This window comes from Brachionichthys hirsutus, chromosome 12, assembly GCF_040956055.1.
Source record: "Brachionichthys hirsutus isolate HB-005 chromosome 12, CSIRO-AGI_Bhir_v1, whole genome shotgun sequence".
Taxonomy (NCBI): Eukaryota; Metazoa; Chordata; class Actinopteri; order Lophiiformes; family Brachionichthyidae; genus Brachionichthys; species Brachionichthys hirsutus.
The window spans coordinates 13,288,343-13,300,118 of record NC_090908.1 but is presented as its reverse complement, the minus strand read 5'-3'; the positions used below and the strand labels follow the sequence as shown (position 1 = coordinate 13,300,118).

Genomic DNA, 11,776 nt, shown 5'->3' with positions numbered 1-11,776 from the left:
CCTTGAAGGTGAACTCCCTCCAAGGAACCGAACCTGGACACCAGCCCAGTGGGCTCAGAAATGTTCATAATAGATGTCCCGGGTCTTCTGTCCAGATCTGGACCTCTTCTTGTCTGATCTGAACCCTGTCCACTGAAGGACAGTTTTCAGGTCCAGTAAAGTCCAGACTCCTGAGCCAGGTTGATGGTGTAGTCTGTCCAGAGCCTCCATATGTCGGGTCTGAGCGGTCCCGTGGGTCTGAGCGGTCCCCTGGGTCTGAGTGGTCCCCTGGGTCGGGTCTGAGCCGTCCCGTGGGTCTGAGCGGTCCCCTGGGTCTGAGTGGTCCCCTGGGTCTGAACGGTCCCCTGGGCCTGAGTGGTCCCGTGGGTCAGGTCTGAGCGGTCCCCTGGGTCTGAGCGGTCCCCTGGGTCTGAGCGGTCCCCTGGGTCTGAGTGGTCCCGTGGGTCTGAACGGTCCCGTGGGTCTGAGTGGTCCCCTGGGTCTGAACGGTCCCCTGGGTCTGAACGGTCCCCTGGGCCTGAGTGGTCCCCTGGGTCTGAACGGTCCCCTGGGTCTGAGTGGTCCCATGGGTCTGAACGGTCCCGTGGGTCTGAGTGGTCCCCTGGGTCTGAGCGGTCCCCTGGGTCTGAACGGTCCCCTGGGCCTGAGTGGTCCCCTGGGTCAGGTCTGAACGGTCCGATGGGTCAGGTCTGAGCTTTCTCTGCTAACACGCTAACTCTAGAGGTGCTATTTTTAGACCGCCCGTCTCTCTCTCTTTTATCTAAATTCAGCAGACTGTATTTTTGGACGTCGTTTCAGGACCCGGTACTCGGCGTGGTTCTGGTTCTGGTTCTGTGTGTCACGGCTTCACCACCGGGAGACCGGAGGGTTCCAGAGCTACATGGCATGAGGGTGGGGTTAACACTGCCCCCCCCCCCCCCCCAGCCCCCACGCCCATATAAGGGTTAGCCCCGCCCTCACGATGCTAACACGCAGCGTTAGAATAAAAGCTCACACCTTGAGTGTGACATCATCAGGACGTCCCACAGAGGGTGATGATGTCATCGAGGTTAAAGGTGAAGGATGGACTGATTAATCGTGTGTGTGGGATGCGATCTAACATCCACCACTGGGCGGCGAGTAAACGGTTACCTAGCAACCAGTAGCTTCTCCTCCGGTCCTCATGTGGAGGGGGGGGGGGCATGTAGCTGCACTGATGGGTCAGGAACAGCAGGGGGCAGCATCACCCTGAGCAGGAGCAGCGATTCCACGATCCGGGTGGGCTCCTCCTGCTCCTCCTGCTCCTCCTGCTCCTCCTGCTCCTCTGTCTTTGTCTCCTCTCTCCGACCCAAACGCCGTCCCGGGCCCGGGTTTGGTTCAGACTTTGATCTTTGAACCGATTATAAAGTATTAAAACAAATCCATCAATAAACACGAGACAAATAAAGACATGAAACAAATCAAAGGACGTCTGGAGACTCAGATCAAACCATCCAGCCGACCCACTTCCTGTCCCCTTGAAGCGGTTCTGGTCAGGAAGCGGGTCGTTAGAAGCCTCCACCAGGCGTGTAAAGACCTGAACCGGGTCGGATCCTTCATCGCTGTCTGCCTCATCCTCCGGCGCCGAGACGAGGCTTTGATGTCGGATCCATTTGTCATCCCTCGCCTGCGTGAGGCGGTGGGCGGTGCAGCCTCCTGACTCCTCCCTCCCTCCTGACTCCTCCCTATGTGCTTTGGATTGTTTTTGGACGTGGCGATGACGTCATGACGGGATGTTGTGACATCCGGCGGGATCCGACCAGCCATCAGTCAAAGCAGCAGAACAGCGTTCAGGAGGCGGGGACAGTTGGACATGTGGACAGGTGGACATGTGGACAGGTGGACAGGTCTGCAGAGACATTCCCGCTGCTCGATAAATCAATCGTTTTCCTTCAGGCTGTTTTTCAAAGCGATAAACTGATGAGCTCAAAAGGAGTTCCGATCGATCTGATCAATCGATCGCCCTCCGGCTGCTGTCAGGACGTAAACAAACTTAAATCAAACCAGTGGGTTGCCATGACAACAGGAGCTGTTGCGTCTCATCGGCGGACGCTGCCCCCTACAGGTGGCTCAGATCGAGACCATCCTGTAGTGATGTCATCGTGGTGACATCATCACGTATCATCCGGAACAGAGAGACTGCTCAGCTAATGAGGCTAACACCGGGGGGGGGGGGGGCCCTGTGGGGGGGGGCTCCAGGATGCTTATCTTTCAAACAGCCTCCCAATCAAAGGACTGGGAGAGCCAATAGATCCATAAATACACAAACTGGTTCCGTCGCCGGAAGCTAGGTACGCAAGACGCTCTTATTGTAGCGCTGCTAAATAGCATGTCTGATGCTATTGGCTAATGCTGGCTAATGCTAATCAGTCGCTGAGGCCTCAGTCGAAGTTTGACGAGTTTAATATTCCAGGTGTTTCCCCAGGTGAGTCGTACTAGCTGCTAGCGTTAGCTACAGTGTTTGACCAGGTGAGTCTTATTAGCGTTAGCTACAGTGTTTCTCCAGGTGAGTCGTACTAGCTGCTAGCGTTAGCTACAGTGTTTCTCCAGGTGAGTCTTATTAGCGTTAGCTACAGTGTTTCCCCAGGTGAGTCTTATTAGCGTTGGCTACAGTGTTTCCCCAGGTGAGTCATACTAGCTGCTAGCGTTAGCTACAGTGTTTCTCCAGGTGAGTCTTATTAGCGTTAGCTACAGTGTTTCCCCAGGTGAGTCGTACTAGCTGCTAGCGTTAGCTACAGTGTTTGACCAGGTGAGTCTCATTAGCGTTAGCTACAGTGTTTCCCCAGGTGAGTCGTACTAGCTGCTAGCGTTAGCTACAGTGTTTGACCAGGTGAGTCTCATTAGCGTTAGCTACAGTGTTTCCCCAGGTGAGTCGTACTAGCTGCTAGCGTTAGCTACAGTGTTTGACCAGGTGAGTCTCGTTAGCGTTAGCTACAGTGTTTCCCCAGGTGAGTCGTACTAGCTGCTAGCGTTAGCTGTATTGCTACCTTGTGGCATTAATTACAGGCTTGTTTGTTTGCAGCACATTGACCCGATCGGACCGGACCGGAACTGGAAGGGTGTCGGGATCTCCCTGCTGGTTATACTGGCGATCCTGTCCTTCATCGGACTCTCCATCGTTCTGCTGTCCACAGGTACGAGGGGGGAGGTGCGCCCTGTCTCTGTATGATGGCGCCACCTGCTGTCGGTTCGTAAATGTTGCTATGCTACATATCCATATATGGTGTGTTCCTGTCTAGATGAAGGTGGGAAAGGTTCCGGTTCCCAGCTGACCCTCGATGACCTCTTTCAAAGAGTCTTCCAGATCCATGATCCTGAAGCGAAGTGGGTCAGCGGTGAGTCTGGTCCGATTGGCGTTTTACCTCGGCACCAGCAGCGTGTTGGGAGGGGTCGCAGCTCTGATCGATGCCTCCCAGCTCTCGCACTGACATCTACAAGAGGCGGGGCCTCCAAATGGCTTCCACCTCGGCGGGCTGCGGCGCCGCTCGGATCCGGAGCGGCTGGATGTTTCGCCTCGTCCAGCTGCGAGTCCTGAGTCGGATCCTAAATGAGTCTCTGTTGTTGTCTTCTCAGGGGACGTGCCGTCATCCATCCGTCATCCGTCCGTCATCCATCCGTCATGTTAGCCGAACTGTTGTACACGCCCACCATCTTCAAACACAAGTCGCCACTTTGATCTTGGTAAAAACGGCTGTTGGTTCGGGGCCGTTTCTCTGTGTGGACCTGGACCGGTTCGCTGTGTTGACCTGGACCGTTTCGCTGTGTGGACCTGGACCGGTTCGCTGTGTTGACCTGGACCGTTTCGCTGTGTGGACCTGGACCGTTTCACTGTGTGGACCTGGACGGACCGTTTCGCTGTGTTGACCTGGACCGGTTCGCTGTGTTGACCTGGACCGTTTCGCTGTGTGGACCTGGACGGACCGTTTCGCTGTGTTGACCTGGACCGTTTCGCTGTGTGGACCTGGACCGTTTCGCTGTGTGGACCTGGACCGTTTCGCTGTGTGGACCTGGACTGTTGGTTCTGGGCCGTAGAATCACGGCAGGGTCTTTGTTCCTGTCCCAGATGCAGAGATCGTCTTCCGGAGCTGGGACGGAGACATTTTGAAATTCGACACTCGGAGAAACGAGACGGTTGTCCTGCTGAAGAACTCGACTTTTGTGAGCGTCTTCCCGAAACGCGTTTTTACTTCCTTTGATCCTGTTTTTACCGTCTTTCTCTCCCGACAGGAAACGTTTAAAGCCTCGACGTTCGCCGTTTCTCCGGACCAGAACTTCGTCCTTCTGGGTTACGACGTGAAGCGGGTGAGAGGTCGTTAGCGCCGGGGGTCCAACGGGTCGAGTACTGGTAGTACTCAGCAGTACCTGTCTCTGTACTTTACTTTGAGCCACACCTGGTGGCTCCAGGAGGAAGATGATGATGATGATTCCTGTCCTTTGATGGTCCTCAGGTGTACCAGTATTCCTTTGTGGCATCGTACCTGATCTACAACCTGCAGACCAGGTGAGCAGCAAGAGTACTTGTACTCTAACATTCTATCTAATAAATATATTCATCATCATCAACCGGACCAGCACCGTCATGACTGTTTTATCAGAGGCGGAGCTCAGGTGCGTCTCAATGTTTACCTGTCCTATTAGAGGCGGAGCTCAGGTGCGTCTAAATGTTTACCTGTCCTATCAGAGGCGGAGCTCGGGTGCGTCTAAATGTTTACCTGTCCTATCAGAGGCGGAGCTCGGGTGCGTCTCAATGTTTACCTGTCCTATCAGAGGCGGAGCTCGGGTGCGTCTAAATGTTTACCTGTCCTATCAGAGGCGGAGCTCAGGTGCGTCTAACTGTTTACCTGTCCTATCAGAGGCGGAGCTCAGGTGCGTCTAACTGTTTACCTGTCCTATCAGAGGTGGAGCTCGGGTGCGTCTCAATGTTTACCTGTCCTATCAGAGGCGGAGCTCAGGTGCGTCTAAATGTTTACCTGTCCTATCAGAGGCGGAGCTCAGGTGCGTCTAACTGTTTACCTGTCCTATCAGAGGCGGAGCTCAGGTGCGTCTAAATGTTTACCTGTCCTATCAGAGGCGGAGCTCGGGTGCGTCTCAATGTTTACCTGTCCTATCAGAGGCGGAGCTCGGGTGCGTCTAAATGTTTACCTGTCCTATCAGAGGCGGAGCTCAGGTGCGTCTAACTGTTTACCTGTCCTATCAGGGAGGTGCGGGAGCTGAACCCTCCAGAGGTCTCTGATTCGGTCCTGCAGTTCGCCTCATGGGGGGTCCGTGGTCAGCAGCTGGTGAGTAGCTCCAGGCCGGCCCGGGGGGGCGGGGCGTTTAACGACGGCAGAACGCTGAAGTTTCCTCCGCAGATCTACGTCTTTGAAAGCAACATCTACTACCAGGAGGAGGTGCGGAGCAGCGCCTGGAGGCTCACGGCGTCTGGGCGGGAGGGCGTCGTCTTCAACGGCGTCCCGGACTGGCTGTATGAGGGTGAGACGGTCACATGACCATCCTTCCTCTGGTGGGGGAGGGGCTAACACGTCATCAGCTCCCTCCTCCCGTCTCCAGAGGAGGTGTTGCACAGCCGGACGGCCCACTGGTGGTCACCTGACGGCTCCAGCCTGGCCTACCTGACCATCAACGACTCCCTGGTCCCCAACATGCTGCTGCCCCGCCTCACGGGGGCGCTCTACCCCCGGGGGGGGCAGTACCCCTACCCGAAGGTGCGTCTGGAGCTGGTGATGACATCACTGCAAACGTGCTCAGACCAATGAGGGCTTTGGGGGGCGGTTCTGGTTTGCCCCGGGGCAGCCAATCGGATGCTTTCCCTCCAGATGGATCAGAACAATCCCGCCGTCCGTCTCCACGTCGTCTCCACGGACGGCGCCGCCTCGCCCACCGAGCTGACGCCCCCGGACCGCTTTGAGAACAGGTGCGACCCAAAGCGGTTCTGGATCCGAGTCCGGGCTGCTGACGGTTATCTGAGCTTCTCCTCAGCGACTACTACGTTACCATGGTGACGTGGCTGACGCAGGCGAAGCTGAGCGTGCGTTGGGTCAACCGAGCCCAGAACACGTCGGTTCTGTCTCTGTGTGACGTCACGGCAGGCGACTGCACGGAGGTGAGGCCCCGCCCCCTGAAACACGGCCGGTCACCTGAAGCGTTTTCTGATGATGTCATCTTTCAGAAACACGTGATGACATCAGAGAAGTGGCTGGACCGCCAGGTGAGGCTCGCCGGTCATCATGACGGACAGGTGTGTCTGAGCCAATCAGGTGTGTCTGAGCCAATCAGGTGTGTCTGAACCAATCAGGTGTGTCTGAGCCAATCAGGTGTGTCTGAGCCAATCAGGTGTGTCTGAACCAATCAGGTGTGTCTGAGCCAATCAGGTGTGTCTGAACCAATCAGGTGTGTTTGAGCCAATCCGCACCTTCTGAAGGCCAGGTGTGTTGATGATGTCATGATGCTGTGACATCACGCCTCTGGTCCCAGGGTTGATGGGGGGGGGTACACCTGAAGCTACCTGACTCGGGCCAGAGAGCAGGGGGGCGCCATGCTAACCAGTCCACCTGGTGGTGGTCACTGATTGGCTGATGATTGAGTGACATCATCATCTTCTTCCAGAACGAGCCGCCGCTCTCCTCCAACGATGGTTCCACGCTCTTCATCACCGTCCCGTTGAAGGATGGCGACCGCGGGGCGTTCAGGCACCTCATCGCCGTCGGCAACCGCGTAAACCAATCAGAACATGTTTATCCAGGCGTCTACTCGTCCGTCCGTTTACTCGTCCGTCTGTTTCCTCGTCCGTCTCAGACTGAAGGTCGGGATGGCGTCCTTCAGCTGACCTCTGGAGGCTGGGAGGTCACCCAGATCGTGTCCTTTGATGACATCACAAACTCAGTGTAAGCGACACAAGGAACACGCCTGCTCGTACTACACGCCTGCTCGTATTACACGCCTGCTCGTATTACACGCCTGCTCGTATTACACGCCTGCTCGTATTACACGCCGGCTCGTATTACACGCCGGCTCGTATTACACGCCTGCTCGTATTACACGCCTGATCGTATTACACGCTGCTCCTGCTGATGACATCACGCATGCGTCGCCTGTTTCAGGTATTTCTTAAGTACAGAAGAAGATTCAACACAGCGACACCTGTACAGGTACGTTCAGGCCCCGCCCCCACCTCTCATTGATGAGCCGATTGTGACGTTTGTCTCATTTCCTGTCCTCAGAGTCTCCGCCGCCCCCCCCTCCCGTAAGGTGTGTCTCACCTGTTCCCTCTTCAGAGCGAGATGCTCGTTCTACGACGCGACCGTCAGCCCGGACCGCCGCCTCCTCCTCCTCCACTGCAGAGGTGATGGAGCGTCGTGGCGCCGGTTCCCATGGCGACGGCCGTTAAAGCTCTTATTTTGAAGGGTCACATTGCTCTAAAGGGTTCGGTTCCGTCGTGAAGTTAAGGAATGGAATTGAACCTGGAGCATTTCCTGTTTGGCCTTTGAACTGATCAATGATTCACCGATCGCTTTGATCTCTCGTTGGGTTTTACGCTAATCACTAAAGTGAAGTTCTGCTTCCTGTCTGATCTCTGCAGGTCCTGGAGCTCCTCAGACGACCGTCCACCGCCTGAGGGACATGAGCCGTAAGTCCGTCCACCGTCGGGTCCTTCTCCGGAGACGTCCGTGACCTTCTACCCCATCAAACAGAGGTCACGACCCTGGAGGGGAACCCGGTCCTGAGAGACGCACTCATGAGCCGGACCAGAACAAAGAGGGACAGGAGAACCATCCGGGTCAACGGCTTCGGTGAGACGTCGCTAGCGTCATTGGCTATGTCTTCCCGTGCCGTCTCCATAGTTACAGCAGCCAACCCGATGTTAGCATCGTCCTTGCTAGCGTATTAGCATGCCGAGATGAGATCCGTCTCGTGGTTCTGGTTCAGACGTGATGAAGTGATGAAGACCTCTGGGTGTGTTTCAGACCTTCCTCTGGAGCTGACGGTCCCAGAAGTTCTGGATGAAACCAAGGAGCATCCTCTGTTACTGGTCCTGTACGTAGTCCCGGGGGGGGGGGGGGGACCCGGACCCGGACCCGGACCCGGACCCGAACCCGAACCCGTCCTCGCATTGACACGACCTGACCCGAGTGACGTTTTTAAGCTACAGAGACCCGGACCGGGTTCTGATGGGCTGTAGACCTGCTGTAAACACTGGACAGGCCTCCAGTTCTAATAATTTCCTGTTACCGTCCCCCCACAGTGACAGCGCCCCCGGTGGCCAGGCGGTGAACGACCTGTTCTCCCTCGGCTGGGACTCGGTGCTGGTCAGCTCGGACAACATCATCGTGGCCCGCCTGGACGGGCGTGGCAGCGGCTTCCGGGGTCAGCGGGTCCTCCAGGAGGTCCACCAGAGACTGGGGACCGTCGATGTCCAGGACCAGATGGCGGCGTTGGAGTAGGTTCATGGACCCTAATTAGCTTGAAGGTAACGGCGTAAATTAAGGGGCGGAACCTAACGGGCCTCGTCTCGCCCCGTTCAGGCAGCTGGTCGGGCTTCCCTACGTCGACGGACGGCGAGTCGGCGTTTATGGCGAGGTGGTGAATCCTCGCCGTCGTCGGTGCCGGCCGCCTCCCCCCAGCCGTCACGATGTTGTTGTTGTTTGTTTGTTGCAGGCGTACGGTGGATTTCTTTCCTCGCTGCTGCTGCTTTCCCAGAATTCTTTGCTCCGGTGTGGCGTCGCCGTCGCTCCGATAACGAACTGGCGGCTCTACGGTGAGACGAACGCCTGCAAAGGGAAGTTAGCGATGCCCCGCCCACCAAGACCTTGCTCATGTTGGACCAGCGGTTTCGGTTCTGTTGTGTCCCTGTAGAACCGGGTCCTGCTGAACCGGGCCCTGTAGAACCGGGCCCTGTTGTGTCCCTGCTGAACCGGGTCCTGTTGTGTTCCTGTAGAACCGGGTCCTGCTGAACCGGGCCCTGTAGAACCGGGCCCTGTTGTGTCCCTGCAGAACCGGGCCCTGTTGTGTCCCTGCAGAACCGGGTCCTGTTGTGTCCCTGCTGAACCGGGTCCTGCTGAACCGGGCCCTGTTGTGTCCCTGTAGAACCGGGTCCTGTTGTGTCTGTTTCTCTCCAGGGTCGACTCCGGCTGAGAAATACTTTGGATACCCGGGAAGGGAGGATCACAAGTTCCAGGTGTGACCTTTGACCCGATCACGCTTTGTTGTTATGAATGCGCTCGTTGTTTTCCTGGTTTTTGGTGATCGATGAACTAAATTGATTCTCGACTGTTTTCAGGTCTCCAGTCTGCTCAGGAACGTTACCATGGCGACGCCTCAGAGTTTCCGCATCGTCCACGGAACGGCAGACCGTGAGTGTCTGGGGGGGGGGGGGGGGGGGGTCAACAGGAAGCTCTCCTGGTCTCAGGAACCTGAAACAGAACCTTGGTTCAGGGTCTTAAAGCCGCCGACCAATCAGGAGTTCTGTATTGATTATTGGTTCTGCGTGTTGTTCTGTCGGGTTTTCTCTCCTGACTGAAACTGTTCTGGTTCTGGTCCGTCCTGGTTCTGGTCCTCAGCCTCCGTCCATTTCCAGCATTCCGCTGAGCTCGTGAAACTCCTGTTGGCGTCCAGCGTGAACTACACCCTGCAGGTACCGGCACCGCTGCGTCTTACGTCCCTTTAAACGTCCCCCTGTGGGACGCTGTCTGAGTCTCTCTGTGCTTCCTGTTAGATCTTCCCAGATGAAGGACACTTCCTGTCCACCGCCAGGACCCGGCGCTTCCTGTTCAGCTCGCTGCTCAGCTTCTTCAGGCGCTGCTTCGAGCAGGAGGTCGACCCCGAAACGGCCGAGGAAGACGACTGAGCAGTTTAACGTCAAATCCCTCGCTGATTCGGACCAGCAGGGGGCGGGAGAGAGTTAATTTAAATCTTTATACCGGCGTTAACAGGAAGTCCACGGCGCGACAAAACGGGAATAACAAACGAGATTCTCGGGTCAACACAACAAAAGGAAACTTGTGCTTCACTACTTATCACACAATACTCACTTTATACTCAATCTGCGTACAAATACTTCATCTTTATTGTGATGGTAAATGTCCCCACTGAAGACGCCACGTCTGACGCTTGTCTCGTTAGCACTAGCGTAGCATGACCCAGCTGAGTGGGGTTTATTTATCTACCCGCTCACACACACACCTGCTGCTCACACACACACACCTGCTCACACACACACACACCTGCTGCTCACACACACACACCTGCTGCTCACACACACACACCTGCTCACACACACACACCTGCTGTTTATTCTAACCGCTATGCAGACGACGTTTCTTTATACGCTGAAATAAACTGTTGTTTCTGATCAGGACATGAACTTGACTGTTTGTGAGACGTCTCCATCTTTGGTTTGGATCAGAGGACGTGTGGACAGGCCATAATCCATAATCCATCAATCCTAATATTGGGGGACATCGTAATCCCGGACGTGATGAGAAGTTAATCTAACGTGAGTGAAATGTTGAATATTTTAGACAAGCAGGAAATGAGTTTCCAGATTTTGAAAGCCCTGCCCATCGGTTTCCACGGCGACGGCCTTAGATAAAAGGATGAGACGCCGACACGCCGGGTTTAAGGGTGTGTGTCCTTCAGAGGACTTTCCATGTGTGTCGTGTTGAGGTGGTGCCCCCCCCCCCAGGAATAAGAACACTTTACGGGGTTTTAATGTTTTTATTCAGAATCATCACTAGAGGACAATCACATTAACCCCCGCCCTGCCCCGCCCCTCCCTTCAGAACAGAAACAAGAACAAGCTTTACAAAATTTAGCAACGGAGACATGAGGTGGACCCGAGCCCGGAGACCAACCCAGGAGACGAGACATGTCAAAAATAGATTTATACACACTCTGCTGTTGTGCTGTACAAAATGTGACATTCCTGTAGACATGCAAACACCTCACGCCTCGGGACACGCCTCGGGACACGCCTCGGGACACGCCTCGGGACACGCCTCGGGACACGCCTCGGGACGCGCCTCGGGACACGCCTCGGGACACGCCTCGGGATGCGCCTCGGGACACGCCTCGGGACACGCCTCGGGACACGCCTCGGGACGCGCCTCGGGACACGCCTCGGGACACGCCTCGGGACACGCCTCGGGACGCGCCTCGGGACACGCACGAGCAGGGAGTCGCTCCTCTGGGAGGACAAGACCTTCACGAGTTCCAACGTGTTCTACGGAGACCAGGGAGACCGTGTGGGGTTAAGTCATGGCGCTTATAATGCATTATAAATGTGTTATAAATGATTCTCTACAGATGTTGGCGTTAAAGTGAACAGCAACGCCCACATGGACGCTGTGGTCTTCAGAGGACGTGTCCTTATGGACGTCCTCTGAAGGACCTGGGGCATTGAACACGTCTACACAAGACCAGCGCACAATAACGAGTGACATGAAGCCTGCTGTCCTCCAGGGCGGGTGACGGTGGGGGGGGGTTCAGCAGGAAGTCCCGCCCCCTGATGCGACACCATGACAACCACAGGAGAGGTGAGGCTCAACGTGTTCGCTGCTTCCAGAGGAGACTAGCATGTTCAAAGTGAGGGGAAACAGCCATGCACTAAAGGAGGCGGTCCTCGGAGGCGGTCCTCGGGCGCCGCCGCCACAAAGGACGCTTCCTGTCTGAAGTCCTGGAAAGTGTCACGGTTGCGTCCTTAAGTGATCTTTTCAACACACACACACGCAGAGTCGGGGCGTCGACGGCTCCGACCCAGTCC

The 11,776-nt window shown here is 56.0% G+C and overlaps 1 protein-coding gene across 1 annotated transcript in view; it reads left to right on the top strand.

Moving 5' to 3' along the window:
• The window catches only part of LOC137902529 (inactive dipeptidyl peptidase 10-like), a 12,177-nt gene extending 813 nt beyond the window's left edge, over window positions 1-11,364 (top strand). The window contains exons 2-28 of the mRNA XM_068746617.1: window positions 3,041-3,152; window positions 3,258-3,353; window positions 4,082-4,176; window positions 4,246-4,320; window positions 4,467-4,519; window positions 5,216-5,297; window positions 5,370-5,490; window positions 5,569-5,723; window positions 5,835-5,932; window positions 5,998-6,121; window positions 6,188-6,226; window positions 6,625-6,732; window positions 6,814-6,902; window positions 7,119-7,166; window positions 7,239-7,360; window positions 7,598-7,645; window positions 7,710-7,808; window positions 7,983-8,052; window positions 8,261-8,455; window positions 8,541-8,595; window positions 8,674-8,773; window positions 9,135-9,193; window positions 9,296-9,368; window positions 9,576-9,649; window positions 9,731-9,915; window positions 10,371-10,510; window positions 11,320-11,364. Coding sequence (XP_068602718.1) covers window positions 3,041-3,152; window positions 3,258-3,353; window positions 4,082-4,176; window positions 4,246-4,320; window positions 4,467-4,519; window positions 5,216-5,297; window positions 5,370-5,490; window positions 5,569-5,723; window positions 5,835-5,932; window positions 5,998-6,121; window positions 6,188-6,226; window positions 6,625-6,732; window positions 6,814-6,902; window positions 7,119-7,166; window positions 7,239-7,360; window positions 7,598-7,645; window positions 7,710-7,808; window positions 7,983-8,052; window positions 8,261-8,455; window positions 8,541-8,595; window positions 8,674-8,773; window positions 9,135-9,193; window positions 9,296-9,368; window positions 9,576-9,649; window positions 9,731-9,862 — 2,322 coding nt within the window. The 3' untranslated portion in view covers window positions 9,863-9,915; window positions 10,371-10,510; window positions 11,320-11,364. The remainder of the gene's footprint in view (window positions 1-3,040; window positions 3,153-3,257; window positions 3,354-4,081; window positions 4,177-4,245; window positions 4,321-4,466; window positions 4,520-5,215; window positions 5,298-5,369; window positions 5,491-5,568; window positions 5,724-5,834; window positions 5,933-5,997; window positions 6,122-6,187; window positions 6,227-6,624; window positions 6,733-6,813; window positions 6,903-7,118; window positions 7,167-7,238; window positions 7,361-7,597; window positions 7,646-7,709; window positions 7,809-7,982; window positions 8,053-8,260; window positions 8,456-8,540; window positions 8,596-8,673; window positions 8,774-9,134; window positions 9,194-9,295; window positions 9,369-9,575; window positions 9,650-9,730; window positions 9,916-10,370; window positions 10,511-11,319) is intronic.
• The last annotated feature ends 412 nt before the right edge of the window (window positions 11,365-11,776 follow it).